The 16111-nt window shown below is 36.2% G+C and overlaps 1 protein-coding gene across 5 annotated transcripts in view; it reads right to left on the bottom strand.

The window, feature by feature from the left end:
- Window positions 1-375: 375 nt before the first annotated feature.
- The window catches only part of LOC118273819 (furin-like protease 1), a 187109-nt gene continuing 171373 nt past the window's right edge, over window positions 376-16111 (bottom strand). For 3 of the 5 annotated variants that reach the window (XM_050705223.1, XM_050705228.1, XM_050705225.1), the window contains exons 11-16: window positions 15578-15717; window positions 13823-13941; window positions 13003-13458; window positions 12303-12547; window positions 6806-6914; window positions 376-1817 (exon numbers count right to left, since the gene is read on the bottom strand). In XM_050705223.1, coding sequence (XP_050561180.1) covers window positions 1180-1817; window positions 6806-6914; window positions 12303-12547; window positions 13003-13458; window positions 13823-13941; window positions 15578-15717 — 1707 coding nt within the window. In that variant the 3' untranslated portion in view covers window positions 376-1179. The remainder of the gene's footprint in view (window positions 1818-6805; window positions 6915-12302; window positions 12548-13002; window positions 13459-13822; window positions 13942-15577; window positions 15718-16111) is intronic. The other 2 variants (XM_050705235.1, XM_050705237.1) reach the window with 1 other exon arrangement.

Genomic DNA, 16111 nt, shown 5'->3' with positions numbered 1-16111 from the left:
CTAACACTCTCGCCTCACTAAAGGCGGGAGAAGTCATTGGATGATTTTCCTCCCAAAAAAAGTGTAGACATTATGTTGTTTAGATAATTTTTCTCTATGCATGTATATCTAAATTACCTGTCAGATATATTTATTTATCCTTTTCTTATTTAGAAAATATTTATATCAAAGACCCATTTCTATATCAACACAAAATATCTTTCTCTTCTTTTTAAAAATCTGTAGCCATTTATTTTACCACAAAATGCAATTTAAACCCTAATTACATTTTCATACTCACTCAAGTCATACATCGCGTTAACTCATTACACAACCCGTTGCACATGCATTATGTTAAACAAAAACGCTGAAAAACCATTTTAATAAAACAGTAAATGAAAATAGGAACTCATTTATTTACATATACAAAAAATATTTACACTGCACCAACTACCGAGTGTTTGGCACAAACATACAAACAAGAATGGCATCTTGAGCAAGTAATCCTAAGCTATTATTATGCAACTCTTATATCTATATCGATTATCACTAACTAACTATCAAAACTATAATTACTTTTGAGTCTCTTTGAGTGAATCTCAAATCTTACAATCTAAAAAAAAGCATTAAAAAAACGAAATGAGAAGAATTTTGAGCAAATAGAAATATAGCGCCATGTTCAAAGAGGGTGAGTAAGTCCCTTTTAGAAATAATAAAAGAACCCCCAGTGGCCAAAAGCTATGGGGATTAAGTGTAATTTCAACGACCACGAATGTCTCATTTTCAAATGGAATGTTCTTTAATACTCCTATTTTATTATTATACTTCATAACCTAAATTAAGAATAAGAAAAGAAAGTTACAAAAGTAAGACATATAAAAACCAATTACCGATCTAATAAAGTACTACGAAAAGGAAAATCCCCGAAAATATAGAAAAAATAGACAAAAATATGAAGTTCAAGAGTTTGTTACAGCTCTTTGGAATAATTTCAAAATAAACTCAAAACGTTTTGTACGAATTAAAAATCTCATTAAACTAATACTAATACTCGATTACGATCTAACATTAAACATTGTGACAAATGAATGATAAATATCACAACACGAGCCCTGCATCTGGTCTGTACCTAATCTCCTAGTCACTATCGGTCACTTGATCGATAAGTTCGTAATACTTCGGTTGGAATGTTAACAATTGCTATAAATTCAAGTCATCCTCTGATTCGCTCTCACTATAATCCTTTAAAGCCTTATGAATCTCTTCTTCAATCTCCACTGCACTCTGCAGTTTGTCATCTACAGCCAATGTTTTATACACTATATTTGGTTTGTAATAACCGCCGCAACAATATCTCTTCGTGACACACGACAGCAGGAAGTACAAACAGGCAGAGCTGACTACAAACAAGACAACAACAAGAGCAACGTTGACTCTGTAATGCCAATCAGCGTCCTTTATTTTCGACAATACCGTGTTTGGGTAACAGTAGTATTTCGGTTCGGTGTCGGTTAAATTGAAGAGTTGAGCGTCGTCTAAACATGACAAACATTGATTGTTGTGAGGGCCCACGCATGTGGCGCATGTGTAATGACACGGAAGGCACGTGAGAGGGGGCTTAGACGCGCTCTCGTTAGATGCTGGCTCCATATCTAAAGCTTCCAAAGCCGTCTGCTGGGGGGCGCCACTGTCCTGTCTTTTCATTACCGTTCCCTCGGAAAAATAAGTTAGATTACGTCTTCTTGAGCTCCTCTCCATTGTAATCTCACTGGCATACGTACCATCGGGACAACGTTTGTAGCATCGACCGGAGTACAAATGCAAGCCCTTCGCGCACTCTAGTGGAAGAAAGAGAACAAAGATATTTAATTACACGAAATAACAGAGCGACAGTCCTTCACCACCCAGCACCTTTCCAGCGTCCATGCAGCTTGCGTTCTCTTGCCAAATGATGCTGATGCGCGTCCGAGCGAGTATCGATGTCAGTTCACAGATAGGGAAGCAAGTTTTGGAAACTTAGGAAAGGTACATAGAATCTTGTCACTGATCTCAAATAATTTTGTTCATAGTAAGTACATACATTATTGTCGAAACATTTTACGAAAACAAACCAATGTTAAACAGTAGAAGAGACATGCAAAGACGTGCACAAAATTAAATGAAATCAGATAGAAAATAAAGTTTAGTTTTCAAGTGACGTAATGAGTGAATGGTGAGAAGAAATTAAAAAACAAAAAGGTGCTAAGAAGTACTTAGTGCGAAATTAAATTGACACTAAAATAAAGCGTGGTCCGCGGTGATCAAAGCAAGCTTAGTCTAAGCGAAGCGAACATGCACTAAACAAAATGTAATAAAATAATAATAAACAAAAAAATATAAAACTAATGAAACACAGTTTGTTTTCTCGTGAATGCGACTAACTGCTTAATTCTATCAGAGACAAGATACTATAACAAAATCTTATATAAAATGAAAACCTGAGTATATTTTGTAATAAAAGATTGTTTTTATTATTTCCCGTTCACATTAGATTCAATATATACAAATTATGCTTCAACATTTACATTAATAGATACAGTTCATTCGGCTTGCTACTTATCATCGTAATCCGTGAACAATTTTACATATTACACAGCTATTATAAAAAATGAGGCTTTGCAATGATTCGAGTTCCATCGAAGGACATTCACAAGTTACTTTCACCTGTTATGTTGGTAGAAAATGAAGTAGTAAGATGTGATTATGAAGAAGTATTGTAGATACTTATGTATTACATTATAATTACGATAATTTTACTACCAGTCGATGAGAAACCATGAACGTTCAGTCGTTTTCAATTTACAGTTTTTTTGTGAGCAAATTTGTACAAGTCTCCAAATTTTTTTAATCCATTTTTATATCGATACATACCTACTTATTATTTACAATTATTATTATATTGTTCTATGCTATATGGATTGGCAATCTTCGCTATGATCACAACCACAATATGCAATTATGTTAACCCTACAAATTACGTCCATATGCATGAAGACTATATTTAGTTGGCTTGTGTTTATCGTAGCATTCATTTGTTAAATATTCTAATTAAATAAAGATGTCACTTACTTTTAAAGAACAAACAAAGATCTAAAAAAAAAGTATTTTTCTGTCTTTACGTTCTTAAAACATCGTTATCAAAGATCTTAGTACGACTTTGTTTTACGTTTAACGAAATCGAAACAAGACCGCGTTCAGCACTCTGATTGGTTAGTTCACTAGAGCTGGCCAATCAGAGCGCCGAACGTGGTAGGTAACGTTTCTATCTTATTGAACGTAAAACACATTCGTATTAAGTCCGAAGAAAGTATTATTTTATTTTTAAGTTAATAATATTGTAAGTTAGGTATATAAGCATTATTATGTAATATTATGCAGGGATAATACAATATGATTGTGCTTATAACAAATGAAAACAATCTATACATGTCTGTCTATATGTATGTACATGTAATAAAGCAAAACACTTCTCTTTCAACTAATAATATAATTAAATAGAACGTTAAATCAAACCATTATGACGACGTGTAATTATTATCCTGACGTGATTGGCAACGTGACAGTATAATGCTACGATAAACACGCTGCTCATAATAAGGACAATATAACCGTGAAACTTATTATAACAGATATGTATCCTGTTCAAACACACGTAAAGGCGATTTTTCCATAGCAACATATGCGATATAACACAAAATATAGCTGCTAGAAGCTGCAAATGTTCATAAATTGCAAATCAATGAAAAATATCGCCAAAACGATGCCGTAAATAAATCATACGATTTTTATACTAAAACAAATTTTATTCTATTATTTTTTTTGTTTATTAATTATTATAATATCTAAATAGATTCATTAATAAATAATTTATGTTTTACACACTTGAAGAGATAGTTATAGTAAATGCGCTAACATTTGGTATCATTTTTAACGTAATTTTACACGTTTTTAGTCAAAATAAATCTTTAATAGGAATCTAGCATGATTTAAGAACAAGCCTACATGATTGTAGCCACATAAATGATAAAAATAAAACTTTAAAAATCAATATCGAAATATGGGTGCTTTTCCACCAGAGATGCTATGCTACGAAGATATAATAGCAAAGCTGTGAAACTATGTGACCGTTTCCACTGATACTAAGCTATGTAGCTGTGCAAGGAAGATGCGCAGCTCGAGTATGCGATGTATCGATAGTAGGGAACCCATTTACAGCACGCATCTTTCCATATAAAAACATAGCTTAGCTGAGTTCGTTTCCAGCAGTGCCTATGAATATGATTGGTGGAAGCCATACGCTTCCATAGCAACGTAGCATAGCACATCTCTGGTGGAAAACCACACTAAATCAAATAATTGGTCACGTTGTAAAAATAAGTACGTAATTTTGGCTTAAGTTAGTTCTTACATACAAAGTTATTGAATTAGAGAACTTTACATAATATTCACTCACACATCCCACAATGCAATTACTCGTGAAAAATGGACGTTGTCATCTTGATATTATCGTAATTTAAACATTATTATACGTAATTGCACTTGTTCGCTAGTTCTTCATTAATATCTTTTTTGCCAATTAATTTTGATGGTTTATACAAATGAACATTTACTTACAATTCCTAGTGAATTTATAGTTACAAGTATTTCATTTCGACTGTCCGTGCGACATAGATGTGTGTCTTGTCATATAGACATATTATTTCTTCAATTAAATGCTATTAAGTGAAGTTCAGATGTAAAATTAATCGTTTTTGATATGATTGTTTAATAAATTACAGTTTTAACTTATAGAAAAAATCCAATAGTCCTTATATTTTCTTTTAAAGCAAACATTTTAGATGCTAATTTCTGAATATCAACGCAAAATCGGTTATAACATCTGAACTTTACATAATAACATGATATATATTACTTAACTAGTACAATATATACCCTTAATGAACAGTACGTACGTAAATCTTAAGTACGAAATCTAGGTACGAAACGCGGCATAATTAGCTAACTATTGGTAAACAATTTCTATTATAAGTTTGTATGGCCTTCAGCACACCGATCTAGTCTGGCTTTAAAATCAACTCTATGTTGTAAGAAATAAAATTCATAGTTGCCTTAAATGTTTCATAAAGAAGCTACCTAGGTACTCGTATCATTCGTTCCAAAATATTTGGAACAAAGATTAAATAAGGAAAAATATCGAGTTGACAGGTACGGTTGCTGATTCTAAATCGAGTCTATGGAATACGATGTCTGCTTTTACTTAAACCAAGATCGATAATGAAGAGTCCCTTTATGACTCGAAAGTAGTAGAGCGTTTCTCTATTAAAGAACGTGAGTAAACCGTGATTTTTTAATTTATCTATCCTTGTGATTTGTTCATAAACATCTCACATCGGTCTTGGCCTAAGTACAGTTAGTCTTCCAAGTATGTGTTCTTGTAACAATAATTCAATGCGTTAAAAATTATAGAACACATTGAAACTACGTATTGTAATCATAATTCAGAATGAAATTATCATTCGAGAGAAGGACGGAAATCGAGACACAAACACAGTTTGTGTATCATCTAAATTCGAGCCCGCAAAATCAGATGCGGTTTCGGTAATAAATTAAACCGCTTCTATCTATATTAATTAGTAAACGCCAACTGAATACATATTATTGTACAAGTAATCTGTGAAACCTACAAGGATTTGGACTAAACTAATAGACCAAGAGTATTACGGAATTTCCAATGAATTCAACGTCCAATGCTGTCAAAGCTTTTTTTTTTTTTTTGAGGGGGAAAATCATCCAATGACGTCTCTCGCCTTGGGCGAGGCGAGAGGGGGTCAGACTCTTACTGACTAAAAACCACCCCGTTCCTACTCCTGCTTTCGAGCCGGAGCCCCGGTAAACCCGCTAGGTTGTCCGCAGCTCCGGATTAGGCATCAGCCCTATTGGGCCCCATCTGTGGTGGTCTGATGGCTCTTTGAGGCGCGCGCGGAACGCGACGCGCCGCACGCACGGGTCTGGTTCTGGTCGGGCGGCGAACTACCCTTGCTCGCCGTCCGCAGGCCCGCACTTACGGTGGCCGGAGATCGTCACGCGATCCCCGACGCCCGGAGTGTCTCTCGCGACGGCTGGGGCGTGAGGAGGTTCGTTCTCTCACGCGCCCCGCCTCCTCCTTAGCTAGCATGAATGCTGTCAAAGCTGCCTATGTATAGCTAGCTGCCTTTGATTTATTTTATTACTCCTATGCTATAGTGCAAGTACTGTGGTTCTATGTCCTCTTAGAACTAGCCTCCAAAGCCTTGTTTAAATATTATTTCGAGTTATATTACCATCTGAAATAGCTGTCGGTTATGCCAAGTCTTCTAGTTTTATCCTCTTGTACTATTGCCGTTGAAGTCGAGACGAGTTGAAAATTAAAGCCAGAAAAAATCAGTGCGACGGGCGTGACTCCACATTGTGATCGGACAGCATAATTGTAACTTAAAAACAAACATATCAATAATAACAGCTTGTACTTATATATAAACCCGGTAAATTTAACTAAAATCACAATGCCTTAGGCGCGACGAGTACTAGGGGCCCAGTGCGGTCGCAGAGGTTGGTGTTAGGCGTCGCAAGCAGGGCGCGCGAGGCGGCCGAGTTCCTCCGCAGCTTAACTCTAACCTTATGCTAGCAGTTAGTTCACAATCGCGCTTACTTACTCTACGGGGCTGTCTGCGTTGAGAACTCAAGGAATTTGTTTGTATACGCAACGCGTCGGCCGCTGACATTAACATGATGATGAATAGGCACAAACCTAGGCAGTGGAGCGACTGTGGCGCGTGTGTCGCGCAACCCGACGCGTTGCCCGTGTACTGTCCCGCGTTGCCGGGGTCTACTGTCTCTGGGGGGCTGTCTTCGCTTATCTAGAGTAAAAAAAAAAACAAATATTGATTAGAAACATAAAGCTGCAGGTTTGATACTAGACAAAGAAAGTTATAAAGTCTTTCAAGATATAATGAGGGCTATCGATGGTACTACTGTATAAGTACGTATTCGCCCATAGTGGCCAAAAGCTCGGTCGGTTCATATCTGACGTAAAATACAACGAGCGTATCATCGGTTGTACTAACGTATCATCGGTTGGGTGTGAATGATCAAGTGTTTTTCTATACATTTGTCTGTTCTACCGTTACGCGACCGATAATACGCGACGCATGTTCCGTCAGATATGAACCCACCCTTACTTTCCTCTAGAGACGGGTACGATAGCCCTCATTTTAATAGAATCAAGTAAAGTTTTTCGTAAGTAAACACTGATATTAAAACGATAAAAGAAATCTTATTAATATAATTTTTACGAACTAAATATTAATTGTGTAAGTTAAATATTTTAACAGACTGATTTTTAATATTTTAAGACTTTCGATTAATACTTTTATTAATGTTAGGTGTACATAGCTAAGTTACTAAAAGAATTATCTATAACGTTAAGATTTTAATAACAAAATACAAGTGAAACTGGACCTTACGTACATTGGATTAAGAATTTAATGAAGTACTTATGTTATACACAGTTTTGGATAACATTTAACTTTACCGAATCCTTAATTTGACTTCAGCATAGTCCATATATCTATTGCGAATGGAAAATTTTAATGAAGAAGTTATTCAGAATTTTATAAAAGCATCAACATCTTTTTTTACATATTACAACAATATTAATCTGACAGAAGCATGTAAAAATATATTTTATATTATTTTAAAACTAAAGTCAAGCAGTCGAGCAACTAATTGTATCTGGTATCGACAACTAAGTTGCTTGTCGGTTGCTCATCGCAAAACATTGTATCAACGCACTATTGCACGACAAATGCTATTTTCAAATACACATTTTGTAAATTCAAAAAAGTTATCAATACAATATAGAGCATCAAAGCAATAATAATTGATACTCGTCTACTTAATATCTAAAAAAATATTAATCAAGTACATCTTATTTGTACTTAAATTATTTATAAACTTATACAATATACTCTTTAAGATAGCTGTTCAAACAAATCCTTGTCAAATTATATTTTAATTATATTTATCTATATACTTGAAAATTACATCGTTAGACATTCTGTTATTTTTAACAGTCACTCGAGTCGATTTACTCAAGCTAACAGTAGTTCTAGAGACTACATTTTGTCTCAAAACAAAGCAGTAATCTTCATAAAACGTTTCATCATCGTATATTTTATTCAACAATTTATATTTTTGTATAAACAAAATCATAATTTTATTAGGAAAAGAGTGATCTTATTACCAAAGTACTACGTATTCCAGAAATTTTAATTTTAAATACAATAATTTTAAGGTCAAAAGTCGCTCGTCTACACAAACCCTAAGACCAGTCATATGTTACAAATAGGGCGCAAAGTCTACTGAAATTTAGTAGAAATTTAGGCAATTTCTAATAATTGTAAGACCTATATGAACCCCTTATTTGCGAAGCTCAAATTCCAGTATCGTGTGATAAGATAAGCCAAGACTGAAACAGTTTTCCGACCTAGACCCATTTATCTTCGTAACAAATAATTCATAGTACAAAGTCATTTTATTACAGCAAAATGGCATTTATCTTATGAGGCCTACGATATATTTTCCCTAATGTACACTATATCTTTCAGGAATTGAACACATTTTGAGAATATTGTAGTAAAATGAGAATTATGAATCGTGTAATGTTTAAACTTCCCAAGTATTCTACCTATACACGGTGTAACAAAAAGGGGTATATATATCAAGTGCACTGTTACTAGATAACATAACAAACGATACGGGAAGGGTTTTTTAAACATATGTTTTCATGGAAAGAAGTTATAAATTTTTCCAATACATCAATTTCCAGAAACCGAACATCAAAATTAGATAGATACAGGTACTAAGCGATCAGATTTACATAAGAAATATTTCGTAATATTAGCGAGTGACCCCTGTAGTGTGTGATATTCTATACAACCTGTATTCTTCAGTGCTTCTTGATGTATATGGGTATTTTGTTACTCGCTGTATATAGTAGGATTGGTGTTTTATTATATTTGGTCATACAAAAATTATGAGATACTCGAGACATAAAGAGAATAATTTTCTACTTGATTTTTTTTTTGTCTATTAGATTCTAATTTATCTAGAATTCTAGTTCAATAAGGATTAATAAGCATTGTATTATCATACGTTGACCAAAGTATTTAGGAATTAGTATTGAACAGAGCAAATTCTGTGAATACGTTTCAGTGGGATTTCAGTTATTTGGGATTCAAATTTTCCACACTGCACATAGAACTGACAGCTCTGTGAAATATTTTGCTATCACTATACACAGAGTTCATCAACAATATTCTAGGATTCAAAATATTTTGTTAGCATTATCAACGCAATACCTATTTGTCAGAACGAACTAGACGAGCAACTATTCTTCGCCATCGTCGCTTACATAGCCATTACCTTAGGCTCTAAGGTAGCTGGTACACCGATGGAGACAAGAGACCTGGGGCCTTAGTCTGCTATTACAATTGTGTCAGAATGGTCGATCACTGAGCAGTGCGAGAGGGACGGAGCTATGAAGGTTGTATAGCTCCGTCCCTCTATGATGGTATATCATTATGGTTTCCATCGGATAGGTTTATAATTTACCAAACTCCGTTGCAGTCCATCAAGTCAGTGCAAACCGTAACGAACCAGAAAAATGGTAGGCCAAAAATATAGAACAAAAAGCAGTACCTACAAAAAATATGTCAGCAATCAAACCTACGTACAACGCGGCTTAAAAGTTTTTCAACAAAGCTGTTGTCCAATCAGCGATTTTAAAAATGTATGGCTTTGCTAATTGGCTGGTGGTTGGAGCGTTAAATTAGGCCGATAACACAGGTGCGTGCAAATCTATCGCCTGCAGGGTGCATTAGTCAATTAGTCGAGTTAATGCTACCTCACCATGCATCTGATTGATTTAGCCACAAGCTGTGTAAGTTCTGCGTCTACAGTAACATGGTACATGACTATCAGAACGTTTATCCCTCTAAGTAAACAGCAGATTTCAAAAATACCCTAAAACGAGCTCCCAGCGTCACTGACGGATAGACTGACAAACTATCGTTTATTTCGTTTTTGTTGAAGTTTCAAAAGTACCTAAGTATTTATGGTTTAATTGGAATAAATGATTTGACATGAAATAATTACACCCACTTTTCGCCATTTAAAATACGAATCCGCAAGTAATACGGAGTTTTAGCCAGTTATTGACGGTAACAAGGACCTAAGTCTGACTATCTATCTACACTCCGTGTTAATTTCATGTGATACCTTTCTATACGCAAAAAATTGAAAACTGAAATCCCATTTTTTTTTCATCTCACCATGGCTATTTTTGGCTATCAAGTTTACGAAAATTCTACCAACGAGGCAGTTTGAATATACCACGGTAAATCTAGACCGAAGCGTAGGCAACCTAGGCAGGCAACCGTAGAAAACTAGGGAATTCGATTTTGCAAATCTGATTTTTCCCCTGCGTTGCTACAGTGCATAGTGGAGCGCATATCTGATGTTGACAACAAGTCAAACTGAATACGGTTGATCAAATGTTACGGACCGGATATTTGTACGGGATTCTCTACTATTTTTGTAGTTTTAAAAACAATACGGTCTGCGGTTGAGTGATTGAGAGTGCAAATACTGAGCAAGGACCAATATTGTAAGTGTTTCGTTATCTTAAAACAATTTTAGGGTAGGGCGAAGTATTATTGAGATTTTCTAATAAGGAATTCTTAGGAATCCCATGGAATCCGAATCTATGGTAATAGACTCACCCACTATTACATGGAAACTGGGTGTTACATTTAATATTGAGAGTTGGCTGGGCAACTGGGTGGCAAGGAAAGTAAAAGAAAAATTTATCATACCTTGCGGAATAAAAGACCTTATCATTTGCAATGTAATTGGGTCATATTATAAACATATAACAGTGTTTATAACACAGCATTCACAGTTTACGACCATAACAAACCGAAACCAGGAAGAGGATATATTACAATTTCGATATAAACAACTTAATTGGGTAACATTTTTCCCAACAGTTATGGGTACTTGTTTGCCCGGCACTCAATTGCCTCACGATTTATGCCCCATCCACATAATTTTCCCACAAATTGCTATTTTTCTTTTTTTTTTTTTTTGAACATTTTGTACGAAATTGTACAAGTTTTTAATACAACGAAAAAGATGGCCTTACACACACCTATTCGACTGATATTTTGAATGCAAACGTATGAAAACATATACAGAGATAGATGTTTGCACGCAAAAGCTATCACATCTAGATCAAGTGTGACATAGAGATGTATTACATATATTTTTCTATGATATAAGCCGGTAAACGAGCAGACGGATCACCTGATGGTAAGCAATCACCCGAAACACTAGTTGCGTTATAAGAGCGTTGCCGGCCTTTTGGGGAATAGCAATTTAAGGGTTGTTGGGGAATCGGGGCTTGGGAATTGGGTTGTTTGGGTCCCCCGTAAACTCATTTTCACAACGAAACACAAAACAACACAAAACAAGTTGTTTCACGCCGATTTTCTGTGAGGCCGTATAATAATGGAATAACACATAAGTAAATGTACTAATATCGACCGTCATTAAATCATTTCTCCATCAATCACTTTGTCTCAATACTAATAATATAGTTCGTATTACTATTAGCATTTGTTTTTATTACCCCCATTGTCTAGTTATTTATACAAGACTAGTTGTTTTGATCTAACATAATAATATTTTAATACTGTTATTGAACATACATATAAACAAATGTGTATGTTTATATCAGAACAAAGAAAGTCGATTACAAATTGACTTTTCTTTGTTTTTGCAAATCTGTATATAGAAATATGAAATTAGGTTTTTATATACCTTTTTTTTGCCAATGTATTATCAATACCTTATAACAGCCCATGCTAATATATAATTTGGAGAAGAATCGGGAAAAGTCATTGGAGGATTTTCCCCCTGAAAAAAAATGTTAATATAATTGTGATTTTGTGACCTCTATTCTCTCTAGTATTCTACACGTTCTGTAATAATCACGACACTATAGGTATATTATGTGAGTTACTACAATATTAATTCTAAGTAACTAGATCGTTGCGATGTCGATTAATGTTATAAGAAACGTTACGAACAGCAACACGCTTTGTTTCAATACCAAACGAAGCTCACAAAATATGAATCAAGGAATTGTTTGCACAGAGTAAACAACGAACAGAGTTCAAACTCACCGTGTGCGAATGCCAGACGAGGGTGAGGTCGTCGTCGAGTGCATTCTGTCTCACTTCCTCAACTGACTCGGGGGGCTCGTTCGCGCCGTTCCACGTCGTCACCGGCCCCGGCATTTCTGCCGGACCGGCAACCGCCACCGGCGCCGCTCCACCACTCAACGAGTTTGTCTCAGGAGACGCGTCTTCCTCTTGAGGAGGCGTCTCCGTACCGTAGAATATCAACTCCCATTGAGTCAGTGGACCAGCTGAAGAAATATTACACTTTAATTAACTTGTCATTAAGAATTTCCCAGGTGTGCTTTCTACAATAAAAGCAAATAAAGTTACAAAAAAATAAAAAAACAAATAAAGCGTGAATATAATATAAACTAGCAAAGAAAAGAATATTGCTGCTTGATCGACAGTAACGACTACAAAAGAAAAAAACAACAGAAATAAACTGAAAATTTCACACAAACTCAATTATCCGTCACTGTCTACATCATGTACGATACAGTAATTACTTAATTGAAAACAAAACTCAATTGAAACTGTTTCGTTAAATAAAGTTCTGCTACAAAATAAAATGTAAACAATGCAAACACACGACATGCAAAGAGCGGCGGAGTCTGGAACAAAGGTAATTGACGTGCAGGCACAAACTAGGCGGCGAAATAAAACGGCCGGGGCTAAACGAACTGACACGACATGCAGGCAGTACCGTGGGCTTGCAGCGGCGCGGGGTATATGCGCTGTATCTTCGGGTACTGCTCGAACAGGCTCGACATCTTGCGGCCGCGAGCGTCCGCCAGCGGGTCCGTCAGATCCGCGCGCAGGTTCAGACTCAGGTCGGCCGCCGTCGACGTCGTCACCCGTGCCGTCGTACTCTCTATAGGCGACCGAGTCGCCGGCCGACTCTGTTTTGACTTTTGTGAGTTCCTATTCGGATTCTTAGAGTTCTTATTCTTTTTCCTCTTCACTAGCCCCACGGTATACGTGGGGACGATCGGCACGGGCTTCCCTCTATTGTTTTTGCGGCCCGCCTGAACCACGATAGGTCGCGTTGCGTTGCCCTTGTTGCGTATAATTGGATTCCGGAACGGTATGGGATCGTTTTTAGCTGCAGGCGTGCTAGTTCCATATAAAGTTAAAGACCAATCTTGCAACGTCGCTCGCCCTATGACGTGGAATTGAAGAAACAGATATTGATTTACATTTTTTGATTCAGCTACCAAAACTACTGGAAATCTTTTCGTTTAATACAATGATAAGTAGCTGTGCTGACTGAACAATGTTCCTAAGAGACATCTTAAGCCTTTCTGGGCCTTGAAAATTTCCAGACCGCCGACTTTTGTGACAAGCCATTCGTTATAAATGTGGTCATAAAAACTTTGCGGATCACGCGCAAACTCTTTGTTATTCATGATTCTCTAAAAGAAGTAAGATGTATGTATGGAGGACGAACATATTTCATTCTTTACATTCCTTTGTCAAAGTGTTCACCTGTTGCAGAATTCAGTATGTAATTTTGTTTAGCTTACCCATAAATCGTCCCTCGTTGGTGACTTCCAGCCGCCAGGGCCCGAGCGGTGACTCGCCCCACATGTGCACAGACATGAAAGGCCACGAGCTGAACCCAGTGCGAGACGAGTCGTGCGGCCTGCCGGAAAATTAACTGTCTAATTACACCCGCTGTGAGCGTCTAGTTAGCGTCTTGTCGGCTTTAATAAACTGACTAACTAACAACACACCGTACACGATTAATCGTATTGTCAGGACGTATTCTGTTCGGAATTGTTTGACAAATTGCTAAAATTGTATGCGTGGTCCGCATATAAATGTGTGCGTATTTCAAATTAGATAATATTTCAAACAACTGGAGTGGTTCGTTGTAATATTTTTGCGTTACTCACACATACAATGAACGGGGACATAGGAACAGTTAGGATGGTATTTAGTGATACATTATCACGTCTATTCTAAACTGAATAGATGGCACATTTTGTATTTGCGGTCACGTTGTTCCATGTCACAGCACATCATAGCATCGTGCATTAGCTTTGAGAGAGTACAGTGCATTACTGAACAGTGGGTTAACTTTGAACATTACAGTGAGATTATAAAATATAGCCGCTTTTGGAAAGAATATTAAATTGAACTTTATCAAAATCTTAATGATTTCATCAAATCTATTTTATGTTTTTTTTTTCGTCTTTGACTAAACCGTCTTATTGACTAACCTGAAGTTCTTGAGTTGTGTATATGATCAGAATTAAACGTTTTGTGGTTTATACATTTTTTTCATATAAAAGAAATACCCTGCACTAAGATTTTCCCTGTGTCATACATGACACCCAGACCCGACAAAAACAATTTGTGGAACACACAAAGAGTTGCCCCGTGCGGGAATCGAACCTACGACAGGTTGCGTGCTGTTAAATTGCAGTGCAGTCAATTACATTATGATGATGATGATAAAGAAACCCTCATTTAAGATTATTCGGCAATTCAATCCTCTTTCCCCCACAGACTATATACAGTTCTACATCTACATATAACTTGTTCGCTCAATGGAGATTGTAAAGCTGCCAATGTGAGAGCCATTGTGTACCGGAGCCATTATACCTCAATTACTGCCGAGCTCCATCTACATAGCAACGACATTTATGTACCGTACTGTACCGGACACACCAAATGTACTCGTGGTTTAAGAAATACCAAGTGCTATTAGTTTGTGTCGTAGAATACGGTAAAATATTTATATATAAAGTTAGTAAATGTATAATGTTTTAAGTTTAGAGTGTATTGTGTTGTTTAAACTCTGAAACCTATGATTTTAGCTGTTATAAATTTATGAGTAAAATGGTAATTGTGATTTTGCTTTGATTCTGGGACTTTATACGCACATGCTAATGATTTTTTATTGTTTTGTTATTGTGATAAAAATAAAAATAATGAGTATACAAAAAAGTTTCTTTGGGAAAGTTGTTTTGTAATCATGAGTACAATCACGTGTTTAAATATCCTTCACTAATAACAGGTACCCTATATATAGAACGGGAAAAAACACAGAGAACAGTTTCTTTTACTTAAATACAACTAACCAAACCATAGTACGGTATATGAAGCAATGCAAAAAATGCTAATTGCCATATTCGTTTTATATTGATCGATAAAATGTTTAATTCTTATTTAAAGTGGCCTAAGACATACGTACAATCATTTTCACTAACAAATAAACCTCTTTTAACCATACAACTGATAAATATCAACACAATTTTTAACAGGCCACATACCTCGGTGCAAGTAGAGTGACTTTTGTTCCAGCTGGTGAAGTAAGGACGATGCGAAGGTCACCACGTCTCGCAGCCGACAGTGACACGCGTGCCTGCACGTGCTCCAAGTAGTTTACTCCTGGACAAGCGCCCACGTCCAGCTGTGAAAGAAGAAAGTCGTCAATGGATGCTTAACAATGGTAGATAGTCGTTACATATAGGATTTAGAAAGACGATTGCGTGCTAATAAGTCAAATTTGCATACTGTATGATTAGGTGATATCTACGCTCGAAAATTTATTTTCAGTATTTTCTTATTCTAAGTTATTATTAGAAGACAATTGTTGTGCGTAGGGCGTGTCGCGTTCCACGCTCGCCTCAAAAAGCCATCAGACCACCAAAGATGTGGCCCAGTAGGACTGACGCCGCGAAAAGCAGGAGTAGGGACGGAGTGTCTGACACTCCCTTTCGCTTCGTCCAAAGCAGGAGAAGTAGTGAAAGAAGAAGAAAAAAAAAACAGTTGTCAGAAACAACTGTAATAATATTGTATGTACT

Source organism: Spodoptera frugiperda, chromosome 3, assembly GCF_023101765.2.
Source record: "Spodoptera frugiperda isolate SF20-4 chromosome 3, AGI-APGP_CSIRO_Sfru_2.0, whole genome shotgun sequence".
NCBI classification, from domain to species: Eukaryota; Metazoa; Arthropoda; class Insecta; order Lepidoptera; family Noctuidae; genus Spodoptera; species Spodoptera frugiperda.
The sequence above is the reverse complement of the archived record's forward strand: the minus strand, read 5'-3'. Positions and strand labels throughout refer to the sequence as shown.